General features: G+C 50.6%; 1 protein-coding gene across 1 annotated transcript; it reads left to right on the top strand.

Moving 5' to 3' along the window:
• The first annotated feature begins 3,256 nt into the window (after positions 1-3,256).
• Positions 3,257-23,737, top strand: ISX (intestine specific homeobox). Its single transcript, XM_060025991.1, is given in 7 exon segments — positions 3,257-3,277; positions 5,723-5,960; positions 19,876-20,027; positions 22,245-22,358; positions 23,189-23,377; positions 23,379-23,475; positions 23,661-23,737. Coding segments are annotated over 7 exon segments (888 nt in total).
• The last annotated feature ends 546 nt before the right edge of the window (positions 23,738-24,283 follow it).

Below are 24,283 nucleotides of genomic sequence, written 5' to 3' on the forward strand. Positions count from 1 at the left end.
TTATCTATTTTAAACATAGTAGTATGTATATGTCAATCCCAAACTTCCAATTTTTCCCTCCCCTCCACCTTTCCCCTTTGGTACCCATAAGCTTGTTTTCTACGTATGACTGACTTTAAATACATGATGGAAATAGAGGATTTTGACCATCACACACAACCCAAGGTCCAAGCAGACTGCACATACCTGACCAGAGAGATTATGAATCAACTTTAAACCAGGTCCAGCCCCTCTGGTTACCAAATGCAGAAAGGAAAGAGCCTTGTGTTCTGTCCTGTGCACTGAGTACCTCCACTCTCCATTTTAAGGCACCTATAGCATATGCCCAGCCTGCCTGGAAGGACAAGTTCTCATTCCCAAGTAAGGGAACATAAAGACCCGGCAGACTACCGAAGGGCTTTGAATGCTCTCAACAGAATCCAGGGTGAAAAAGAACCAAACACAAGCTCAAAATGTCAGTTCTAAGCATCTCAGTTCCCCCAAGAGACCACGTCAAATGCCAAGTCTCAAGTACAAATAGTGCAAGGACAGGGGTCCACTGAGAACTCCTGATCTTCTCACCAGGCCATCCCATGATGGGCCATCTTTATATTCTTGTCCCGATCCCTCAGCCTATATAAAGTAGCCCACAGAATCCCTGATGCACAGAAGTCTAGACCCTGAAAAATTGCTCTGGAGAGAATAGAATGGGAACCGCCCACCTCCAACCTCAAACCTCTCAGCCACCAACCCATTGAGGTCTCCATACAGAAACTTTCTGGGGAGTTCCTTCTTAAAACCCAGAATTTTGAAATAACTCAAAGAGGCAGCATGGGGGTGCAGGGGTCAAACAGGTTAGGATGGGTCATAGAAGGATCGGGTTGAAGCTGGGACTCTGCCTCGCTGGTAACTACCAGACAGACCTTGGGTGAGTCCCTTCCCTCCTCAGGCTTCAGTCCCTTTGACTGCACAACAGGGAGAGTAACTTCCACTTTCTGGGGAGGCTGCAAACATCAGACACACCAATACGAAGAGGACTTAGGAAATGGTCCAGCTATGAGCAGTGTGAGTACATTCAAGGGTAACCAGGAGGGGAGGACCGGAGGAGTGCTGTTTCCTCCTGCCTTCCTCTCTTCCTTCTTTCCCCGCATCTTAGGAGGGAATTAGTCAACGTGCACGTCGCTGAGGACAGCCCCCATCCCCAGAACACATGGTCACACACCTTTCCGGACACAACATCCCAAAGCAAAACCCACTAGGTCTGCCACACACGCACTGCGGTTCATCCCCGCTACAGCGATAAATGAGCTGCCTTCTTTCTGCCCAACGGGCCCCTGGTTTTATCCAGAAACGGAGCAGCAGAGGGATGACGGCAGGCGGCCCCACTGCAGCGTCCCAGGGAGCGAACGGTGAATAATGAGATCCCCACGGCTGGTTCACTCTTTCTGCCAGCGATGGGTTTAAGTGTGAGCACGTGTCACAGTCCTGGCCAAGGGAAATAAAGGAAATCCACTTGGAGGTTTCTGGAAAATGTCTTCCTCTGTGATGAAAAGAGTGAGAAAAGGCCAGTCTTCCCCTGCAGCCTTGGGATGAGTGTGTGAAGCCATAAAGCCTGGAGCTGCAGAGACCATCCCCAGCCACGGGGGACAAGCTCAAAGACAAAACCAATGCACTGGGGATGGCAGAGGAGAAAGATGGAAAGTGCCCGCCCTCGGCATTGTTGCTGCGCCCAAATGAACGAGCTCTGGAGCCTCCAACCTACAAATATTCTCCTGTGAGCTAACAGACCCCTACCGTTTAAGCCGCTTCAAGTTGGGTGTTTGGTTACTTGCAACAGAGCCCATCCTGATACACACTTCCCCCCAGACACCAACACACACTGCCTGTAAGTCATCTCTGACTTATTCAAATCCCCGGTGGATACTCCCCTTAGCCCTATGGTCGGGTTCATGAACCATCGCTCACAGAAACACCCACGGCTGTGTCACCTGTGGGATAAAAGTCAAATCTGAAAAAACTAAAGTACCTTCCCTCACCCGCTCGCTCTCCAGCTCAACATCCTGTTTTGTTTTCTTTACAACGTGGTCACAAATGGAAAATACATCATTGGACATTTATTCATTACCTGTTTACTATCTACTTCCAATGTAAGCTCCATGAGCAGAGGGGGGCTGGTCTGTTTTGATCACAGCTGTCTTTCCAGCACTGCAGTCACAGTGCGGCACATCATTGTGGGTGCTTTAAAAATATTTTTTTATTGAGTTCTAGTCGATGTACAATATTATATGGTCATAGTGATTCACAATGTTTTAAAGTTCTGTTCCATTTATAGTTATTATTAAATATTGGCAGTATCCCCCGTGTTGTACAATACATCCTTGTAGCTTATTTATTTTATATATAGTAGTTTGTACCTCTTAATCCCCTTCCCCTATCTTGCCCCTCTCCCCTGCCCTCTCCCCACTGGTAACCTTTAGTTTGTTCTCTATATCTGTGAGCCTGTTTCTTTTTTGTTATATTCACTAGTTAGTTGTATTTTGTAGATTCTGCCTATAAGTGATAATCATACAGTATTTGACTTCCTCTGTCTGATTTATTTCGCTTCACGTACTACCCTCCAAGACCAGCCTTGTTGTTGAAAATGGCAAATGGATGGACATATAAATGAACAGATGGCTCCAACATACCTTTCCAGCATGTTCTTCCTAAATGCCTCTTCATACAATAAAATCTCTCTCCCATCAATGAACTAGCAACACTGCACCGTGCAGCCAGGTGTCTTTCCTTGCTCGTGTGTTTTAGGGTAGACTGAGGGAACTTGTGCGACGGCTCCCTTTCTCTCCTTCCTCCACGTCAAAGCTTTCTTTGATCCAAAGAGCTGCACAGAGTTACTCCTCTGATACTGACCACTGACCACTTTCCACCAAAGTGACCACTTGGCCACTCACTGTCCTGTCTGCCCTCTTCTCCCCTCCCCGACACACTCCCCACCCTAGAGTGTGTGTCCCTCAGGGCAGGGTCTGTGGCTCACTCATCTGCATCTCTACGTGCCATCTAGTGAGTGGCACGTAGTAGATACTCAAGAAACATCTGTGGGGATGAACACACGTAGGAATGCCCAGGCTGTGGGGTGATGGTCAGGAAGGAGAGCGAGCGTCCAGGTCCACACCACAAGAGCCCAGGGTGAGGCTCACCCCAGAGGGAGAGAGAGAATACAAGGAACTCTAATGAGCTGCCGAAAAGAACAGGTGTGACTCTGGAAACTTCTCTCTCTGAGATGGGGTTCTTCATCTGCACGGTGAGAAGTTTGGACCGGATGGTCTCTGGGGATTATGGCAAAGGGAGCTGAGTGTGGGTTTCAGAGCTGGACTCACCTGGGTCTGACTGCTGCTTCTTCTACGGGTTAGCTGCGTAGCCCTGTAAGCCGCCACTCACCTCTGGGCACATCTCCTCAGCTGTAAAATTGCATGAGCGACCGCAGTTCATAGGGCTGTTGGGTGGATTAGATGAGGCAGTGCGTGCACAGCGCCTGACTCCAGGCCCTCCCTCCCCTCTGCTGCTTCAGCCCCTGGAGTCCCTGTCCCCCCTCCTCACCCGCCGCCGCAAGTGTCCATCACACCTTCTCCGCCCCAAGCAGAAGGAGACCCACCCTCCCAATGCAACAACTCCTTTGGCCGCCAACAGGGAGCTTGACTCCTGTGGGACTCTGGCCACCTGGCCGTAAAGGAGGCATTTCCCTGTGCACCAACCCAGCTGGGCTACTTTCCTCCTGGCCCAGACGAGAAGTCCCCTTCCCAGCACCTAGACAAGGCCCTATGACTCATTCTGGTCACAGAATATGAACAGAAGTCACTTAACCGCTTCCACTGCTGACTCATTACCATTCCCTCCTCTGCTCTCTCCACTTCCCTGGAAATCCTGAATCCGGGTAGCATCACAGTCTGGAAGGAGCCTGGGTTCCCAAAGGGATGTTCAACTACACTGACTGTGACATGAGTAAGCAGTGAAGCTCCCAAGATTTGGGCGTTTACCTGTGACTGCAGCGGTGGCAGTCTCCCCGAGCTAGACCAGCAGCGGTGGCAGCCTCCCCGAGCTAGACCAGACCACCTGAGCCTTCCCAGGGCCACGGCTCCTGAAACAGGACAGATGCTCTTTGCTCTGACTCGCCCTCCTCAGGGAGTAAGGATCGGCCTTCCCCTTCCCCCTCCCTCCGAGAGAAGGTCTGGATTCTAATGCCCCATTCGCGCTCCCAGTCTCTCCCAGGGTATCCGTCACCCTCATTCAGATGGCACCTTGTGGCCAGCCTGGCACCCTGGAGCTCCCCAAAGGCCTGCTTAGATGAGGCTGTGCCGTGGTCTGGGCCTCAGTTTCCCCACACACCCCATGAGGACCTCAGGAGACCCCTCTCGCTCTGATATTTGCAAGTCCAGGACAGCACATCTTAGAGGGACTGCCCTCGGCCAGCACCAAGCAGACCACACCCTGGCCCAGCCTCCAGCCTACGTGTGACCCATAAATTCTCCCTGCTGAGTAAACACATGTTATGGGGCCTGGGGACACTTCCTGGCCATGCTGTTCCCACCTTCCCTTGTCCTGCTCTGGCCTGGCCAGCTCCCCTGCACACACCTCCCCGGGACCCCCAATCCCCACCCTTCAGTCTCCCTCTGCTTCTTACCCCTTTCCCCCAACACCTGCATCCCCGGCCGTAAAGAGGGTGGAGAGTTTCCTCTCTTATCAGCCGTCTTCTCCTCCTCCCTGGTTACACAGTAATTGCGAACAGAACTCCTGGCAAGGACGGGTCGGTGCCTATCAGCTCCCCGGGGACAGTTTCCTGGACAAAGAGAAGGTGCCCCTTCAGTGCAGTCTCAGGAGGCAAGTAAGAGGCACGCAAATAGGAGGGGGGGAAGAAAGGACCCCAAAAGGAAGGGAGAGGCACCCCGGGCCCGGAGCCGATGGACAGGCTTGTGCAGTGAAGTCAGGGAGAGAACAGAAGAAAGCGATGGTCGGACCAGAGATGCCAGGGGAGACTCAGACACCAGTACTCAGCGCAGCCCCGTCAAAGAGAGCCAGCCTGGCAGTGGTGACCCAGTGACCCCCTTCCAAAGCCTCCATCTGCAGGGCAGCCAAAGCACAGCTATTCTGGAAGGTCTACTCTGGAGTCTGGGAGCAGCGGAAGCAAGAGAAACCCAGGAGGGTTTCTGGGAGCGCCCCTCCAGCTGCACCGTGGCCCAGGACTGAGTTGGGCACCTGGGGCCCGCCAGTGGCACCCCAGCCTTCCAGAGGCCTGGCTGGAGCCAGCGGAAAGGGCGAAGGTGGACACCCCACCTCCAGATCTCCCCGGGGCAGGCTCCCTCCTCCCTCCAGCTCTTTGCCGTGTTCCCCACTGTCCGTGACCTCGGGGTCCCCGGCCTACGCTGGCGATTGTGCAGGTGACCACCCTGGAGAAGACTCGCTGCAGTAGGGCTGAACCCAGTTTGGCAATGGTGACTCCCTCGACGTGGAGCTGGCGAGGGCTCTGAGCCCCCGGGCACAGGGTTCAGCCCCTTCCAGTGTTCCCGACGTGACCTGCCTCCTTGATCCCAGGGTGTTTTGAGGTGACCCATGGAAGTCCCCGTGGAGACATAACCCTGCTTGGACAGTCCCACACGAGGATCCACCTCTGCTCACTCTCTTGATTCCAGGAGCTTCGGGAAAGGAAGAACGCCACCCTCCACTGGCATAGGCCCCTCTGCCCCCCTTGCAGCCGCCCGCGGAGGGTGCCAAGGCCGGCCCGGCTCTCCATGGGGGGATGGAGAAGAAGAGCTCGGGGTGCTGTGAGGCCCCAAAGAAGCGGGGCCTGTCCTTCTCCATCGAGGAGATCTTAAAGAGGCCGGCTGAGAGGAGAGATGCAGTCAGGCCAGAAGGGGCAGGTGGACAGGGCACCGGGCAAGCAGCAGCTGCAGACTCTGGGCCGGAGAGACCCCCGCACGACCAGCCCCAGGGTAAGTGTCTTCTGGCCATTTCTCATCTGCTCCTGGGTCTCCAAGACCCAGCTGCACTCAGGCAGAGAGGAAGCTCCCAACAGAAGAGAAGCCTTCAAAATTCAGAGATGTTAGGCACTGGGCTGTTAGCCGTAAATACTCTTCTATCCAGCCCGGCACTGCGGCTGTTTCAATGCGGACCAAGCCTCGGTTCATTGCAGGATGCGGGGACCTGGGGCTCGTTCCTGTAACCAGGCCACAGCTAAGAGTTATCGTTCATTCATTCAGCATTTACAGTGTGGTCGGCACTGCCCCAGGGGCTGTGGCACGTCTCTTCTTTAACTTCAGTAGAAAAGCATAACTATCATAACTTGACAGATGTGGAAACTCATCTATAAAAGGAAGAGGTGGGTGATGCCCCAAGTCACAAAGCAGAGGACCCGAGACCCAGCCGCCCCCAAACACCTGCTCGGTCTGTCATGTTCTTTCCCTACGTAAGCAGAGTTCAGCCTGCACGGCCTCTAGTGGCTGAAGCTGTGCCCCGGATCTGCCCACCCTGATCACACCCCAGGCCAGTGCCCACCCCAGGGCTTGCCCCCAAATAACAATGACCAGATCCCAGGCCCCTGCTTGAGAGCCAGCTGGAGGAGGGCTGGAGGAGGGCACACACACGCTAAGAGTCAGGAGTCAGCAGTCAGTGTCACCTCTCCCCCGGCCTGCTGAGCCACCTTGGCAAAGTGCCTTTCCACTCTGGCCTCAGCTTCACCCTTGGTGAGACGGCTGAGTGACGGAGGAAATGGAGCTGGTGATGTCTCGAGGGCCCACCGGAGTCTGATAGGAGATGAGCCTGGAGTATCTCACAAAAGGGTCCCAGTCCTCTTTCCTTTCCACCCCTTTAATCCAAGGAAAGGAAGCTCGGGGGGGCCCATGATGTCTTCTCCTACCGAGCATGGAGCTCCAATCCCTCCAACCGAGTCAAGTCTCCCAAGATGGAGATTGTGCTCAGAGGCGGGCCAAGAGAAAGACCCTGGCGGGCAACACGTCCCCGGGGAGCTGGCAGCTTTCCCAGTAGCTCAGCCTATCAATAGGAAAGGGCCCCAGCTTAATGTAGAGAAGTTCATTAGTATCTTCCAGTGAATTGAATGAGCCATGAGCATTCACAGAAACCGTTCTTCTAAGGGTCTAACCAGAGTCTCTCCTGCTGCAGCTACATAAAACCCACGTCTGTCCTCTCTGCTGCGGAGAAAGAGAGAGATCTGATTTCCCCTCCCAGAGCAGCTTGCCTTCTCCTAGCCTGACATTGGCTGATGGCAAAAAGGAGGCCAGTCATTCTAAACCTCCCCTGAAGCTGCTGGCATGTTTCACGCCAGCTATCCCGCTGGACCCAGAGGAGACCCCCCCAGTGAGCGCTTACGAAAATAGCAGTCGTAAGATTGGACGGTACTCCACGGCTCTCATGGCAATCTCACGGCCGTTGTTCTATCCATATCCAGTTGTGAGCCCTGCCTTAGAGCTGATGAAACCAGGAAGACAAATCACCTGCAAAAACCGCAGAGTGGGTAGCATTAGAACTGAACCCTGGTGGTCTGAGACCATCCACTCTAGAGTATTCCTGAAAGTGGCCTAAATCCATCCGTCTCCCCGCTGGGCTGGAATTCAGCACGTCCAAGATTCGTAAGGGTCGCCGTGGTGGTTTTCAAGATGACTTCGAGGGGCAGGCAGACAAAGATTTTTTTTTTTAACATCTTTATTGGAGTATAATTGCTTTACAGTGGTGTGTTAGTTTCTGCTGTATAACAAAGTGAATCAGCTATATGTATGCATGTATCCCCTTATCCCCTCCCTCTTGCATCTCCCTCCCGCCCTCCCTATCCCACCCCTCCAGGTGGTCACAAAGCACCGAGCTGATCTCCCTGTGCTATGCGGCTGCTTCCCACTAGCTATCTATTTTACATTCGGTAGTGGATATATGTCCATGCCACTCTCTCACTTCGTCCCAGCTTACCCTTCCCCCTCCCCGTGTCCTCAAGTCCATTCTCTACATCTGCATCTTTACTCCTGTCTACAAAGATTATTTATGTCAATCGTTCTGTAATGATTTCTACACTAACCTTCTATTTATGACACATGATACCATTTACCCACTTATGGTCATGATGTGAGGTTTTCTTTTAAAATAAGTGTATTTATTTAGGTAAACCAAAAAAAAAGTCTGTTTAAATGTGAAGTAAGTAATAATGCAGGTGAGATGCCAGCATGTCAGAAACTATAAAGGTAACTTGCACAAACTGCAAAGAGCTGGAGTCTGTGAGATGCTAGGCTGGGCGGGGAGGGCAGGAAGCTGGGACTCCAGAAACCTGGCCCCTAAGACCTGGTCTGGCACCGATGCACTGGAGGACCTCAGGCAAGCCGCTGCCCTGGCTGGGCCTTCGTTTCCTCATCTGGAACACGACAGTGCAGAGCTAGAAAATTCCTAAGGGCCCTCCCCGCTCTGACATGCCATGACCGATTCCACAAGAAGCTGCTTGCGCAAAAGCCTTGGTGGTGTCACTCGTGGGCATTTTCCATGGCAGAAGCTTCCTCCCTGCAGAGGGGTGTCCATGCCAGGCGGGGCAGGACCTACTCGCCACCTCCACCTCTCACTGCCCCCCAGGAGGCCCCACCCCCGCCAGTGCTGGTGGCCCAGCTGATGCCTCTCCACCTCTGTCCTGTTCCCCACCAAACACACACACACACACACACACACACACACACACACACACACACAGCATGCAGGAGCCCTCAGGGAATGGGCAACAGGACAGAAGAGGTGCATCCAGGGCCCTCCCCTGTCCCAATAATAACAACAGAGGAATAAACTCCTCTTTGTCTCCACGTAAAGGGCTTCACAGAGGGGCTCCTGGAGGTTGACTGCAAAGCGTTACCTCAGGATCCCAATCCCCTAGGGAGCTTGTGAAGAGGCAGCATTCCAGGCCTGGCACCTAAGACTCTGCCTCCAGTCTAGGGTGGAGGCCAGGAATCTATTCTAGCAAGCTCTCCCAAGTGAGTCTGACGCAGGTGGTCCAAGGCCCGTTTTTTTGAGGAGGCTGGAGTCCAGAGAGGCAAACTGGCTTGTTCGGTGCTACAGAGCAATACGGGCCAGATCTGGGGCCAGGTCAGCGATCCAGACCAAGGCCAGTGCTGGGCCTCCCTCATTTCTCATGGCAGGGACCCAGGTCCCTCCCCACAGCTTCCCACTCTCACAGGGACCCTCATAATCTAAGGCTTGGACCTTCCCCAGCCTCCGTGGAAAAATCCAAGAGGGTCTCCCAATTTGGAGGGATGCTAAGCCCAGCTGCCCGCTCACTCCTCCTGAGAGAGGAAAGCCCCCCAGAGTTCGGGGGTCCTCAAAGTCCAGGGAGACCCAGTCAGGAGGAAGTGACTTTATACTGGAGGATCAGACCCTGGAAAGAAAGAGATCATCTCTGCACCTGTCCCACTGATGACCCTCTGCAGGGAAATTGCGAGTCCCGGCGGGGAAAGGGGAGAGGAAGATGGGCAAAGAAGGGACCACTTCAGTGGGTAAACCAGTGTGGATCTTCTGGCCTGGGAGGGACACAGATATCTTCCCTTGTCCATTCATGGGCCATTCAGTCCCTCAGTGAATCATTGCTGAGTGCTTACTCTGGGCCAGGCGGCAGGCTGGGGAGGCAAAGGTGAAAAAAACCAGAAGTAGTGGCCACCCACCTGGAGCAGAAGTGGAGTCAGCAATGAGAGTCCAGGCAACACCACCTTGGGGCGGTGCTAACTTCCGCCCCTCTTATCTGGTGGAGGTGGCTGGGGGCGCCGTGGAATTCTTGAGCCTGGAAGAATATCTTCTTGCAGTGGTCAGCAGCGTTTCTACAAAGGGCCACACATTAAGTTTTGATAGCTAGATGGTCTCTGTGGCAATTACTCAACTCTACCATCACAGCTGAAAAGGAGACAAGGTATAAATGAACGGGTATGTCTATCTTCCAATAAAACTTTATTTACAATAACAGGCAGAGGGCCAGATCCGGCCTCAGGCTGTAGTTCATCAACCCCTAACCCACTGGTGTGACATTCAAAGCCCTTCACAGACGGGCCCTGCCGATCCCCAGGTTCATCCCCATCACGGCCTCCTGTCCCTCACTTTCCAGGCACATGGAGCATCTCTCCCACTTCAGTCTTTCTTGCCCTTTCAATGCCTCCAGACTTTGCCCCTTAGAAGCCCCTGCGGCCCTCCCCCTTCTCCTTCCTCCTCTTCCTCTTCTTTCCCTCATCCTCTCCCTCTGTCTGAGCTTCCTGTGGCCATTGTACCAAATTACCACGAACTGACTGGCTTAAAACAACAGAAATGTATTATCTTAGAAGTTCAGAACCAGAATTCCAAAACCAAGGTGTTGGTAGGGTTGATCCCTTCCACAGGCCCTGAGGGAAAACCTGCTCAAATGGCTCTCTCCCAGCTTCCGGTGGTTGCTGACCATCTACAGCCGTCTTCGGCTTGTAGACGCATCCACAGGCCTCTGGGTCTGTGTGGAACCCTCCTCTCCTTTCTCTCATAAAGTCACCTGCCATCGGATTTAGGGCCCACCCTAAATCCTGGAGAATTGCATCTCAAGATCCTTAGCAGGGCTTTCCCTGGTGGCGCAGTGGTTGAGAGTCTTGTCTGCTGATGCAGGGGACGCGGGTTCATGCCCCGGTCCGGGAAGATCCCACAAGCCGCAGAGCGGCTGGGCTCGTGAGCCATGGCCGCTGAGCCTGCGCGTCCGGAGCCTGTGCTCCGCAACGGGAGAGGCCACAGCAGTGAGAGGCCCACGTACCGCAAAAAAAAAAAAAAAAAACAAACAAAAAAAACTTTAGCCTAATCATATCTGCAAAGACCCTATTTCCACATAAGGTCACATTCACAGGGACCAGGGATTAGAACTTAGACATTTCTTCTTGAGGGGAACACAGTTCAACCCACTCCCCCTTTCCTCACTTCTTCGTCCCCCTCATTTTCCTCTTTCCCCCCCTCTTCCCTGTCCCCTTCCTCTTTCTTCTCTCTTGTCCCCCTCCCCTCCCTCCTTCCCCTGCCCTCCCTCCTCAGCCCCCAGCTGCCTAGAACTAAAGGCAGTGGCTCTGCTCTGCTCTGGGCCCTGGGAGGGGGAGCCCTGGCTCAGGGCTGGGGCCAAGCCTTCTTCTCGCTGTTCCTCTTCTTGTCCTCACACTCTTCCACACTGGGTTGATGGTTTCTTATTCCTTATGACTCCTCATAGGTCACTTTCGGTCTCCATATATAGAACTCTCAAAGTTCCTTTTTTCCTTTCTTTTAATCAATGCTTGTTGCCACAGAGGTTTACTCCTCCAAATACTCCTTGTACTGTAGCAGTTGTTAATCATTTTTTGGCCAGAAATGGCTCTTCTCCCTGTTTACAGGGCCTGGGGCTTTGGATACCTCTAATCTGGGTACTCTGCACACCTGCACTTGGGCTGGCCTTCTGTATGTATTTTCACAGAGATAAGAGCTAGTTAACTTCCTCCTCAGTTCTCGGCGGCAGGAAGGGTAACTGAATATGGATTCCCGCATTGAATAGAAACAAGTTCTGTGACACTTCCTGTGTCACATCAGAAAACATCCTCTAGCTTCACAGCTTGTGTCGTCTGTCTGTTCCCCTGCATTGTCACAAGTATAGAATGGAAAGGAATAAGGGCAGGAGGGAAGCAAACACACACACACACACACACACACACACCTTCTCATAACTGTTGAAATATGATGCCACCTTGAAAGCACATGTAATCAGCCCATGTTGCAGTACCCTGTGCCCAAATCCAAGCACACTGTCTCGAGAGCTACACTGTAACCACACAGAGAAACATACAACCCTGACACAGTGCTTTGAGAACGCAGAGGAGACAGCAACAAACTCTGCTAGAAGGAAGACTTCAGAAGGAGGTGGCATCTGAGATAGCAGCCAGGCAGAGGAGGGGAGAGAGCACGCCAGGCAGAGGGAAGCAGGTGAAGCAGCCCAGAGGAATAGAATGGAATATTCCTTTTGAGAAACAAAGAAACTCAGGGTGGCTGGAGTTGAGAAATCATGGACCAATGTCGGCGGAGGTGAGAGGCATGAGGTAGGCTGAGGTCACGTGTGCCAAGCTAAGCACCTTGGCCCTTTATCTATGTCCATCAGCATCTTTAAAACCTACGTTTGGGGAATTTCAGGCTTCCGCTGAGTTGCACAGTCAGAGAGACCTTGGATGAATGGGGGACGGAGCAGGCTACACTCTGGTGCCCTCACAAGGTGTCAAGAGAGGAGCCCTCGTGCTATTTGTTTTGTAGCTTTCCCGCACAAAATCCTTGAAACAAAGGTACAACTTCTATTTTAAAAAGAAAAAACACATATGAAAAGTGTGGTAGAGTATGAGGGGACATATGCTGAGAGCCATATATAAAAAATATTATGAAAGGGAGACCATACATGTGGAAAATAACCATCTTCCTGCTGCTGAGGGGTGGATGGGCACTGACCCAGTCACCCCTGGGAACAGGGCGCAAATCCGTGGCTGGTGAGCTTTCCAATGGTCTCTCAGCTGTTTTTTTTTAGCAATTTCTTTATCCTCATCTCTTTCTACTCTAGCTGTATTCGCTGGGTTGTTGTTTATTTATACAAGTAATCCACGTTTATTATAGAAAATAAAAATACAGATAAACAGAAAGAAGATAAAAGAAAATGTAGCTATAACTCTACCATCTCCTATGCAGTAGTAAGTACCATTAACACTTTGATACATGGATACATGAGGATTGAGAGAGATTTTTTTGTACAAATGTGGAGGCTGGTTTCTTGCACACTGAAATTTAGCACTCTTATCGATTAAACAAAAAACCTGTTGTGTTTCCACATGGAGATTCACAACAGACCTTAGAGAGAAGGAAATCTTTGACTGATCTGGGTTTTGATGGATGAGTAAGAGTTTACTAGGCAAAGGAGGAGGACAGGCTTGCAGATGTAGGGGGTAGCGAGAGCAAGTCCCTGGAGGATAAAAAGGCATGGCCGATCTGGGGAATCTAGAAGCCATCAGGTGGCGCAGAAATAATGGAAGCGATGATTGGGTAGAAAGCAGATGACCCTGGGAAGCGGGGAGCCTGAAGAGCTTGAATGCTGGGCCAAGGAGTGTGCCTTGCACGCTGTGGGCACAGGGAAATGTAGAAGTCCAGGACCACACCCGGAGGGAAGAGGCCAGAGCATCTCTTCCCTGGGAGGCACCTCCCTACTCCCCACCTGTCCTGTTCAGGTGTCCTCACCCTGCAGGAGGGCCCCAAAGGGAGCCTGGATCTCCATCCTGCCGAACCCGCTGCCTTGGGAAGACAAGGACAAGGCTGGTTTCGGGAGTCTCAGTCCAGCTGCAAAGCCCCCGGGGCCTTAGCTGAGCAGCCAATTAGCAGACGGCAGAGAAGGAGCAATCAGGGGAGGGAGCCATGCACGGAAAACCATCAGTTTATAATTAGGTGACCTAATCACCTGTGTAAATTGTGTATTTCTTATGATCAATGTGCTAAACGTCTCAGGTTTAATTAAGTTCTGCTGACTCGTTCTCTTTGAAGACCCACTGAAGTGGGATTCACAGCTCCAACAATTAATAACCGGGTGAGGGGCAACTTGAAAGGGGCGGCAGTTCCCTGCCCGCTTCCTGCCCCGTCTCCCCACCCTCTCCCGGGTGCCCTTGGATGGGGCTCCACACTCCCCATCATCCTCTCTGAGCCGGGGCCCAGAACATCCCAGCCCTTCCCCATGATTAAGAATCATCCCATGCAATGGGCACTCCAACCATGAACTGGTACTTCCAGCTTCCTGTTTAATGAGGTTCCTTCTGGTTCCAAAATTCTACCTGCAGAGTCCTGTGTTCTGCCTTCTCGGTTCCACATTCCATTTATGCTGTTCTGCCTCCCTCCCCTGCTTCATCTCTCTCATCACCTACTGTGGTCTGTAACCCAAGCCTCAGGCTTCCTGGTCCCCTCACTCCTTTCCTAGAGCAGCCTCCTCCTGCATTTGATGGGAAAACTGAAGTGTTGACCTTCATACTTCCTGAGCCAGCCCCTCAGATTCTGCTCTCCCCCATCCTCCCTGCCCTGTGGACCATGGGCAGGTCACTGTGCTCTGAGTCACCACCCGGAGCTCCAGGGCACCATCCTCTCCACTGGACACGTTCCTTCTCCCCAGTCACCAGCAGAGAGATGGGCCTGGGCCAGTCTTCCCTTCCTCTCACTTTCCCTGTACTTCCAGTTTTCCCAGCACCATCAAAGTCAGCTCTATGACTGATGGATACTCTCCTTCCTAGACAAACGTGGCAATTAGAGGAAACTGCAACACAAGAAGAGACGTAAAGTGAGACCCAGAGTATGACTTGTTCAAGAACCCAATGAGAAAACCAGTAAGGTAGCACTCACTATCCAATAGAACTTTCTCTGATAATGGAAATGTTCTATATCTGTGCTGTCCAATATGGTAGCCACTGGCCACAGGTGGCTATTGACCTATGCCTAGGGTGACTAAGGAACTGTATATTTTATTTTATTTTAACAGCCACAAGTAGATAGTGGCTACCATACTGAACAAGGCAGACCTAAGGAGTTAAAATTTTAACAAGGTCCAGCCTTAGATCCTAACCTTGTTTGCCTAGCTCCAGGCTCAAGTCTATCTGTCTCCCAAAATGGCTCTTCTGGTGGGGTGTCACTAGTCATATTTCAGGGACCCCCACTCACTGGGGGTGATCTCAACTCCAGGACCCCTCTCCCTACCATTCCTTTTTATAGTTCTCCAACTTAGGGATATTCAGTCCCAGATAACATCCCAAGAAGAGTTGGACGGGGACAATCAGTGTTTGACTATTGACACCCCAAGAACCCATGCTCAGTCTTAGGGGAGGGGCTTTGGCCCTTGAGTCCTGCAGCCCGGTCCACTTGGGGCTCAGCCTCCATCTCGCCAACCATGTGAATTTTAGACACCCCTCTTTCTTCACAGGAGAAGTCACTACAGCTGTTGGGCACATACACATAGATCCCATCACCATCATTATCATCGTCTCTCAAGAATAAACATTTATCCTGAGAATGTATAGTTCAAAGCTAATGAGAACAATATTTTTCTTACTGGCCCATAACTTGCCAAGCAGCCCCTCCCCAATTATTTTGCAGGGTAGGGTTCAGATCTTTTCCTCTTCACCTTGTCTCCAAACGATGCCCTTCTGGTCCTACAGGAAATACGGGAAAGCCATATATATCCTAATAGCTGCTCCCTTAATTACATAAATAGAAACTTGAAATAATCATTTTATTAAGGAATCTATGCTTAGTCATGAGCCCCTGTTTGCCTAACTTTCCTTCTGGGGAAAAAGGAGGAGATGGCTTATTTCTACTACAATCTACATTCTGTTTCTAATCCTCTGTTCTCCACATTGCCTACTTTCCTGTATTCTGGTTCAGCACCCTACGTTTTCTGTTCAGTATCCTCTATTCCAAAGCTCTGTATTCCCAGAAGAATCCCAGATCCATGCTGTCCTTGACCTCAGTTTGTCCGTCCAACCTGGAATCTTCCATTCTGTGAAATTTTTTTGCAATTTTCTATAGAACTGCACTGTATCACTAATATCATCTAACATGCTGACCTCATGAATGAATGAATGAATGAATACTTTCAGCATGGCTTGCCATTACTCTCTACATCAGTTCTGGCTGGGTTTGGCTCTATCCCTTAAATACATCATCAGCTCTAAACATAGAATAAATATCTCTTTTTTTAAATTTAAAAAGTAGGGTGGACTTGAGGAGGGAAAAGGGGATAGAGAAGGAGAGAAATCAGATCACATCAGCTGGTTCACAATCCAATAGCTTACTCTAGGGGGTAATCATGTTTGAAATCTCGCTTTCCGGAACTCCCAAGAAGCTTCCAACAGTCAGAAAAATGAGTAAAAGTACTTTGAGGGAAAAAAAAAAAAATGGACTAACAAAAATGAGGGGTAGTCAGGAGGGGTGAGACCAAAGGCAGACTATGAAATGCACTTGTTGACTCTCAGAGATGCAGGAGCAATTCAGCCGGGAGAGTTATCCTCAGCAGAAATCTCTCCTCTCTGGCCCTCTCCTTTCACCCACCAGGCAAGCCCAAGGCCAGGCCTTTTAAGCCATTCAGCCTCCAACTGAAGAGAAAAAGAATTACAGCATGTCAGGGCCTTAGCGATTTGATCATTCAAACCTCTCTCCTCGCCCATTTCTACAGATGGGGAGACTGAGGCCCAGAGAGTAAATAAAACATGGCCCAAGCTGTAGACTGGAGCCAGGAACAGAGCTCAGGGCTTCTGACATCCAGCTTAGTGGGTTTTCTACTGTCCAATGATAGCAGGACGGATAATAAGCACACACACACACATAAAAGTTAATTGATCTCTTCAGCTGTTAAACCGTCACAAGTGAAATCCATTTTTCACCGTGTCTACTCCAGCTCATAGTTTGTGGTCGTTTTACCTCTTTTGGGGGGAAAAAGAAAGCGGACTGAGCGGAAGTAAGGAGACCTCAACAAGAGTTTAGATCCCTACCCCTCCTTTCCAGCTAATTCTGCTCTCTCCCGACCTGTGACATCTGACAGTGCACAAGAGTCCAGACAAATCATTCCGCGTTGTTTCTTGTGACAGTGTCTTATCTGCCGAATGGGTTGAGAACAGAGCCTAAACTTCACCTTTATTCATTTAGAGCAAATAATTATGAAGCTCCCAGTAGGTGCCAGTTACTCAGCAAGTCCAATGTATAGTCCCTGCCCTCCAGGAGCTCACAGTGGAGAGACACAGACACAGACACAGAGAACAGCAGGCTTCTTTCCCCAGAGGGTTTGAGTCTTGCCAATGTGCGTGAGGGATGCTAGGACAGGACGTACCTAGATTCACCATCATTTCTGAGAGCAGATTTTTCTTACAGGAGTGAGAAAGCAATCAGGAGCCATGGTGGTCAACTAGAATGGTAGGAATTGGCCCCAGAAGTGAAGGTGATCTGTGGGGGGGGGGGGGGGGTGGGGGGGGTACCTTTCCTACTATTCCTAAAATTGCATCATGTGGTCTTTGTTGCAAGTCAGACTAGAATTGTAACCCTGGCCTCAGAAGTCCATGGTCAGAGAGACAAACCTGCCCCACCTGGTCTGGTGCTTCCTCCAATGTTCACCGTCCCTTGGTTTCATCAGGAGGTACAGCAAGGCTGGTTGAATCTCCATCCTCCCTACTCTCCTAGCTTCTCTCACCCTTCTCCAGAGCAGCTTTCCAAATCCCTTCTTCATTCCTCCAGCCTCTAATCCCTCCCACCTCCTTCACTCTCTGCTGATGACCTGAGCTCCCGTTGTCCTGTCCTGAACAACTTAATGCCAGGTATAATGAGCACCTCTGACCAGCCTGCCCCGCAGCCCTGCTCCATCAAGCATCCGCCAAAGCCCTCACTCTTCTTCCTCAGTTTCTCCTCCTGAGAGGCTTTAGATATATGCTCCAGGCCGCACTCCAGACTTTTCCCCAACCTCCCTCTAGCCTTTTTCGCACCTTCTCGACATAAAAGTTCTTCTTTTCCTCACCGCCTTGACTTCACCCCAACCACTCACACCACATCCAATTTAATACAACATATACTTGTTGAAGTTCCTACCCAGTATCAGAGACACTGTATTTAGTGTGTTTGTGGATAACACAAAATTGTTCTTTTTCACTTGGCTTTGACCATCCTAATTCAACCCAAGTAGTCTTCCTGTGGACCTCAACGATGTCCTGAATGCCAAATTCAGGACCACATGCCTCACAAATCCATGTTGGAACAAGGCAAGCTAAATATGCACACACACAGGCCAAGGTCAGGGTTTAGCACTGTACCTGGTACTTAACAGGTGTTGAATAAACACACTGATTGTTTCTTATTTTTCTTCCCCTTCATCCTCTCTAATTTAAAGTCTGTGATCACTCCCTTCTTTCCAAACCTCTCTTCCCCCACGTTTTCTGTGGAATTTTGTGGATCTGAGCTCCCTCTGTCTTAGGTAGGGTTCCCCCAAAAACAGACTGAGAGAGAGACTGGCTGGAGAGATTATGTGATGTTATACTGTTAATTTGTTTTAAATCCCTGGGACCACATGATCATGGTCTCTCCAGCTGTCAACTGCAATATTTCCTCCACATCCCAGCAAACCTTTCTGAAGATGTGCACAGTTGTTGTCTCCTCCAATTCCCCTCCCCTTCTCTCCTCTGCCCACTGCCCCTGAGCCCTTGCTGCCCCTATTCTGTGGGAACTGCTAACGTTAAGGTCCTCACGCAGCCAGGTTCAAGGACCCCCTTTCTGTCCTCATTGCAATTAATCCAGTCACAGCATGGACACAGCCGAGCCTTCTTTCTTAAAAGAGTTTCTTCGCTAGGTGTCCACGTCACTGCACTTGTCACCTACCAAAGAGACCTGTCCTTCTTGGCCTCCCTCATTGATTTCTCCTGGGTCCCCCGTTGGTTCCTGAGCCTCTAAATAGTGGACGGACCCAGGCTCACTCCTAGACCCTCCACTTTTCTCCTCCTGCCTAAGTGATCTCACCCACTCTCATGAGATCAAAGGCCAAATATACGCTGATGAGTCCCCAATGTGAACCTCAGTCCCGAGATCCCCTTTGAGCTCCAAACACATAAGCATCTGCCTATTTGATCATTTGCTTTGAATAGCCAACAGGCATCTCAAATTTAACACGTCCAAACTGAATACCTGATTTCCCGTCTCTCTCTCTCTCTCTCTCTCTCTCACACACACACACACACACACACACACACACAGGCACGCAGGCCTAGCTTCATGGGCCTGTGTGTGACCAGTGCCGTTGCACAGGGCCCTGCACTCGGAGGCCTGGCACTTGCGGGTTAAAGCTCATGGTCACCCTCTTGAAATTCTTCATGATTTTATGTTTGAATCTGTGTTTCGCAAGCGCAATCCAGTGGAACCACGAACCACGTACCAGGGGCCTGGAGCCTCAGCTGAGGCTCAGCGCCCCTCTCACCGCCTCCCTGCTTCCCTGGGATGGGCTCTCAGCCACCTGTTTCCCCGCCCCTACCCAGTGACTGCTGCCTCCTCTGTCGTCTGTGTTGGGGGTATTGGGGAGGGAAGGGCACAGATGTGAGGAGGGTCAAGGTCAGGCACAGGCACCCCGGCACCAAGTCGAAGGGTGGGCCCTGTGAGGGTCCACACTCATGCTATTAGTATCCCTGTGCCCAAGGGAGCAGGGCCTTAAGTAGCAAATAAAAAACCACCCTGACAAGTCAAGAGAGAGAGAGGAAGAAAGGAAAAAGCTTTCTTTCTGAACCCACATTTTCCTTTTGCACTAGGACCCCACCTATGATGCAGCGCCTCTGAGTGGGCATGAGACTAGTCATGTGGCTGGAAACAGGCTGTCAGGGGCTGACTGCTGTGCTTTTACTGTAAAGGGCTGGATGGTAATTATTTTAACTTTTGCAGTCTCTGTTTCGATGACTCAACTCTGCCATATAAAGTCGCCTAGGGCTGCCCAAAGCAGCCATAGACAATACATAAACCCATGGGTCAGGCTGTGTTCCAATAAAACTTTATTTCTAAAAACAAACAGTGGACCAGATGTGGCCCCCAAGCTGTGGTTTACCATTCCTTGTTACAGACAAGGGAAATTTGTCTGAAGGCATCTGAGCAGCAGAAAGGACAATCAAAGAAGTTTCTAGAAGGTCATCTTGGCCACACTGTCCAGGATGGATGGGAGAGTGGGGTCAGCCTAGGAGCAGAGTTTCTAGGAAAGAGAACCTTGTAAAACTCCAAACCTAAGGAGCTAGAGGCCAAGTAGTGGCAACAGGGGTTGAACAGGTAGAACAAGACAGCACAAAAGCTTCACTGAGACCAAGGTCACTAACCCAACTTGGACCCTCTTCCATCCAGAGGAGAGGAAGGGCAAGCGGAGGATCCGAACCACCTTCACCACAGAGCAGCTGCATGAGCTGGAGAAGATCTTCCACTTTACCCACTACCCTGATGCCTCCGTCCGCAACCAGCTGGCAGCCAGGATCAACCTCCCAGAAGCTCGGGTACAGGTACAGCCATCCCCGCCCTCGGCCCCCCACCTCAGTGCACTTGGGGCCATGGGTAAGATCCCATGTATCCTGCACCCTCTAGGGCTGTCCCATCAGAAATTTTCCATTGGCTTTATCCCATGAGTACAGTTACACTGGCCAAATATCATCTTCCAGGAAATGAGGCCACCATAGTTATAAGATGGTTTCTCACCTTGGGGGATGGACACGGAGGTGGCATAGATATCTGCTTCCACTCCCTCCTTCTGTACTTGGCTGTAGCTCCAGAACCTCGTCCACCACACAGCCTCATTCACAAAATAGGTCTTGACAATCTAGACCGGGGCTCCACAGACTTTTCCTGTAAGGGACAAGATGCTAATTAAGTTAGGCTTTGGGGGGCCATAACGTCACTGTCACAACTATTCAACTCTACCCTTGTAGCACAAAAGCAGCCGTAGTTTACATTATGTAACAACTGAGCATGTTCCAATAAAACTGTACTGGTGAACACCCAAATTTGAATTTTGTATCATTTGCATGTGTTACCAAATATTATTCTCATTTAGATTTTTTTCCCAACCATTTAAAAATGTGTAACCATTCTTAGCACAAGGGTTGTACAAATACAGGTAGGAGGCCAGAGAAAGGCCAAGGCTCTAGTTTGCCAACCCCTGACCTAGAACACATGGGCATCACTTTGGAGGCAGCACAGAGAGGTGGCAAGGACCCTCCATGGTCAGAGACCTAATCTGTAATCTGTCATTTTTCCCCCCAAGTGTCTATGGCTTCCTCTGTGGTTAGAGATCCAGTAGCCCCTTGTCACTCACTAGGGGTATGCCTCGCCCTCTGCTTATCCCCAGTCCTGCAAGAATCGCTCTAGCAAATCCAACTGTTACATGTTGGCACTCTCTCTAAAACAGTTTTCTAAATCACTCTTCATTTTTTTTTAACAAATATAATGGGGGAACTATACTCAATATCTTTTTTTTTAATAATTTCACTTTTAATGAATAAACAAAAAAGCAATCCTTGAAAAACAGAACAATATAATTTTTTAAATTTTATATTGGAGTATATTTGATATACAATGTTGTGTTAGTTTCAGGTGTACAGCAAAGTGGTTTAATTGTACATAAACATATATCTATTCTTTTTTCAGATTCTTTTCCCATATAGGTTATTACAGAGTATTGAGTAGAGTTCCCTGCGCTACACAGTAGGCCCTTGTTGATTATCTATTTTATACATAGTAGTGTGTATATGTTAATCACAATCTCCTAATTTATCCCTCCCCCATCCACCTTTCAATATCTTATAACCTATAATGGAAGAGAACGTTAAAAAAGAATATATATATTTATATGTATATGTATAACTGAATCACTTTGCTGTACATCTGAAACTAACACAACATTGTAAATCAACTATATTTCAATAAAAATTAAAAAAAATATATGATGGACTCATTCGGATTCAAAATCTGCTCCAGGGTCTATGTCAACATTCCACCCTTCATTTCACTGGAACCTACTGTTCTTCTGGTGAACGACCGCCCCTTTCTGGACTTCTCCCCTTTTTCTTCCTATTTGAAAACAGTCACCAGCTAGGTGGGTAGCATCTGCATCTAGTGTAATGCCCAGAATTCAGCATCTGCCTCGGCAGTATGACCAAGTGCAGATGGCAGCATGTCATGGACAATCAGGGCACTTGTGAACACAGGGAACCGCCAACATTCAACCAACCTACAGATGCCACGGGGCCCAACGGGGCTGCAAACCGGTGGCCCACCAGCAGGAAAGAACCTAGATGGGTTTTATATGAACTGCACGGTATCTTAAATCTCAGCGCTTTCACATAAAAATCAAGATTTCTGCCTTAGAAGTTGGATGAGCTTGCAACGCTGGCCTCACATTTCCACATGGTGACTGTTGGCTAAAGCTGAGAAGCTGCCCCCTTTAGCCACTGTTCACCGCAGACTCCACCACTCCCAGTTACATGGCACCCAGCTGCTTCACCCCATCCCATGAGCCCACACTTCTGCAGGTATTGAAGGTTGCGATCCCCGGCCCCCTCTCTCAAGGCAGATCAGATCCAAAGAAATCCTGGATGCCATGGAGCTTCCTACTGTAAAGGGTTGGTCCCTTGGAAGGCGCCGTCATTATGCATTTTGGAGGGAGGAACTAGATGGAGAAAATCCCTTTTGCTTATCTCCATCCTCTCTCGCCTTCATCTCAGATCTGGTTCCAGAATCAGCGAGCCAAATGGCGGAAGCAGAAGACCAGCAGCCTTGGGGCTTCGCCGCAGCCGAGCGAGGCCGACTTGGCCCCGCCCACAAACCCAGACGTGGTCGTGAGTGGCTGAGGCGGAGGGCGGGGGGCGGTCGCGGGCGGGAGAGGGGGTGTGGCTGGGGACCTCCGGAGCTCTGTCTACAGGAAAATGTGCAACAATTCTTATAGAAAGATAGTAGGCCCGGATGCTGGAGAAGTCGCTGCCTCTGTCCCCGTGTCCTCCTCCACTGAGTGCCAATCACACTCCTCTCCCTCCTCCGGGGACCCACGTGTATTACTTATGCAAAACTTCCCAGTTTATGGAGCAGGATCACAGAGTAAAGGGCGGTGCGTGGAGGTCGAGCCCACTGGCTGGGGAGTCAGGTGGCCCCGGTTCGAATCCCAGCTCTGTGCTTAGCAGCAGTGTGGCCTGGAAGAGTCACTGTGCCCCTCAGAGGACAGTCATAGATTTGATGAGGATGAAACGACCGCTCATCACCTAGGAAATGCTCCCTAAGGTTTAGCTGTCCACTGAGTCAACACAGATTTGGAATGTGTACCAGACGCCAAACAGAGGGGCGGCACAGTACACGAATAGACACTCCTATGGGTAACGGTTTGTACAAAGCCATGAGTGACCCTATGAGGTAAGATTTTTAATTTATCCATTTTTTGCTAATGCAGAAACTCGACTCTGAGAAGCAAAGTGACTTTTCCACAACAAACAGTTGCTGTAAATGACGGGATGGGGACGATGTTTCCTGGCCCCCCTGGGCACACATTTCTCCCCAAGTTGGTCCCCCTACCCACTCCGAGCTGCCCGAGAGTAACGGGGAAAGGTTGGGAAGCCGAGGGACAGCCCAGGGTAAAGTTCAGGGCTCACTTCTCTCTCCTGGCCTCTCCTTGTGACAGGGCCCCATGCTGCTGCCCCCTGCACGGCCCAGGCTGGCTCCTCCCACAGGTTGCTATTTACCGGCTCAAGGTCAGCTGGCCTCTGCCTGGCTCCCCACCCGGATCGCCCTCCTGCCATGCCACCCGTGGGAGACACAGCCTCTCCCGGGCCCTCTCATCATCCAGCAGACCTGCATCCCTGCACTTTGCTTTTTTTGCACCTCCGCACCCCAAATGGGGCAACATCTGTGCCACTTCCACACAAGGACCAGACATCCTCTCCTTAGTGGAGCTGCTCTCTTCTCCAGGTGAAGGCAGGTGGCGGGAAGGTGCCCAGGTCTCTGGGGGAATCAATCTCACGATCCAAAGACAACCCACAGCCCAGGAAGCCACCCTGAGGTTGTCCCTTGGAAGGTTGCATCGGACTTAGCAGCAAGGTGACCAATAAAGGAAGCTCTCATCTCTCCTGGCCCATGTCACCCTCCTGCTTCAGGCGACAGACACTGTGGGAGGTCTCAGGATGATCTCTGGAAGGAAGAGGTCGTCCTCTTGCACCTGTACTTCCTCTAATTTGCTGTGTGACCTCCAGCCAGTCACTCACCCCCTCTGGGCCTCATTTGTAAAACAGGCAGTTGGACAAGGTGACTTCTGAGGGTCCTTCTGGCCCTTACTTTGGTGAGATGAACTATGGTGAGAACAGAGGCACAGAGGAGACTAAGGAGAGGTTTGTTCATTCATTCATAAGGGCTCACCTACTGAGCACTTCATAAATGGAACTGGATATTGACATGAACAGCTGAGGCTCTGTGCCCTGAAGCTCAGTCCAGGTTGGTGGAAGGAATGGTACTGACCTCCCCCTGCAAGCAGAACATTCACTCAATGACTTTGCACGAGGCCCATGTCTAACACATTCTGTTTGGCTTTGATATGAATGTCCGAAAGAGTGAAGGAAATATAGAAACATTTCTTTAAAAATTTAAACAGAATTTAGTGTCTTTGGTTATTCTGCTGGCTTGGGGAGAGATGTTGTCATTCTAGTTTGAATGAAGGTTAGAGAGTAAGCTCTTTTCAGAGTTTAACTCCCCAGGATTTGTGCAAGGGGCCTAGTTAGAAGGC

The sequence above is a fragment of the Delphinus delphis genome, chromosome 11 (genome assembly GCF_949987515.2).
Source record: "Delphinus delphis chromosome 11, mDelDel1.2, whole genome shotgun sequence".
In the NCBI taxonomy this organism is placed as follows: Eukaryota; Metazoa; Chordata; class Mammalia; order Artiodactyla; family Delphinidae; genus Delphinus; species Delphinus delphis.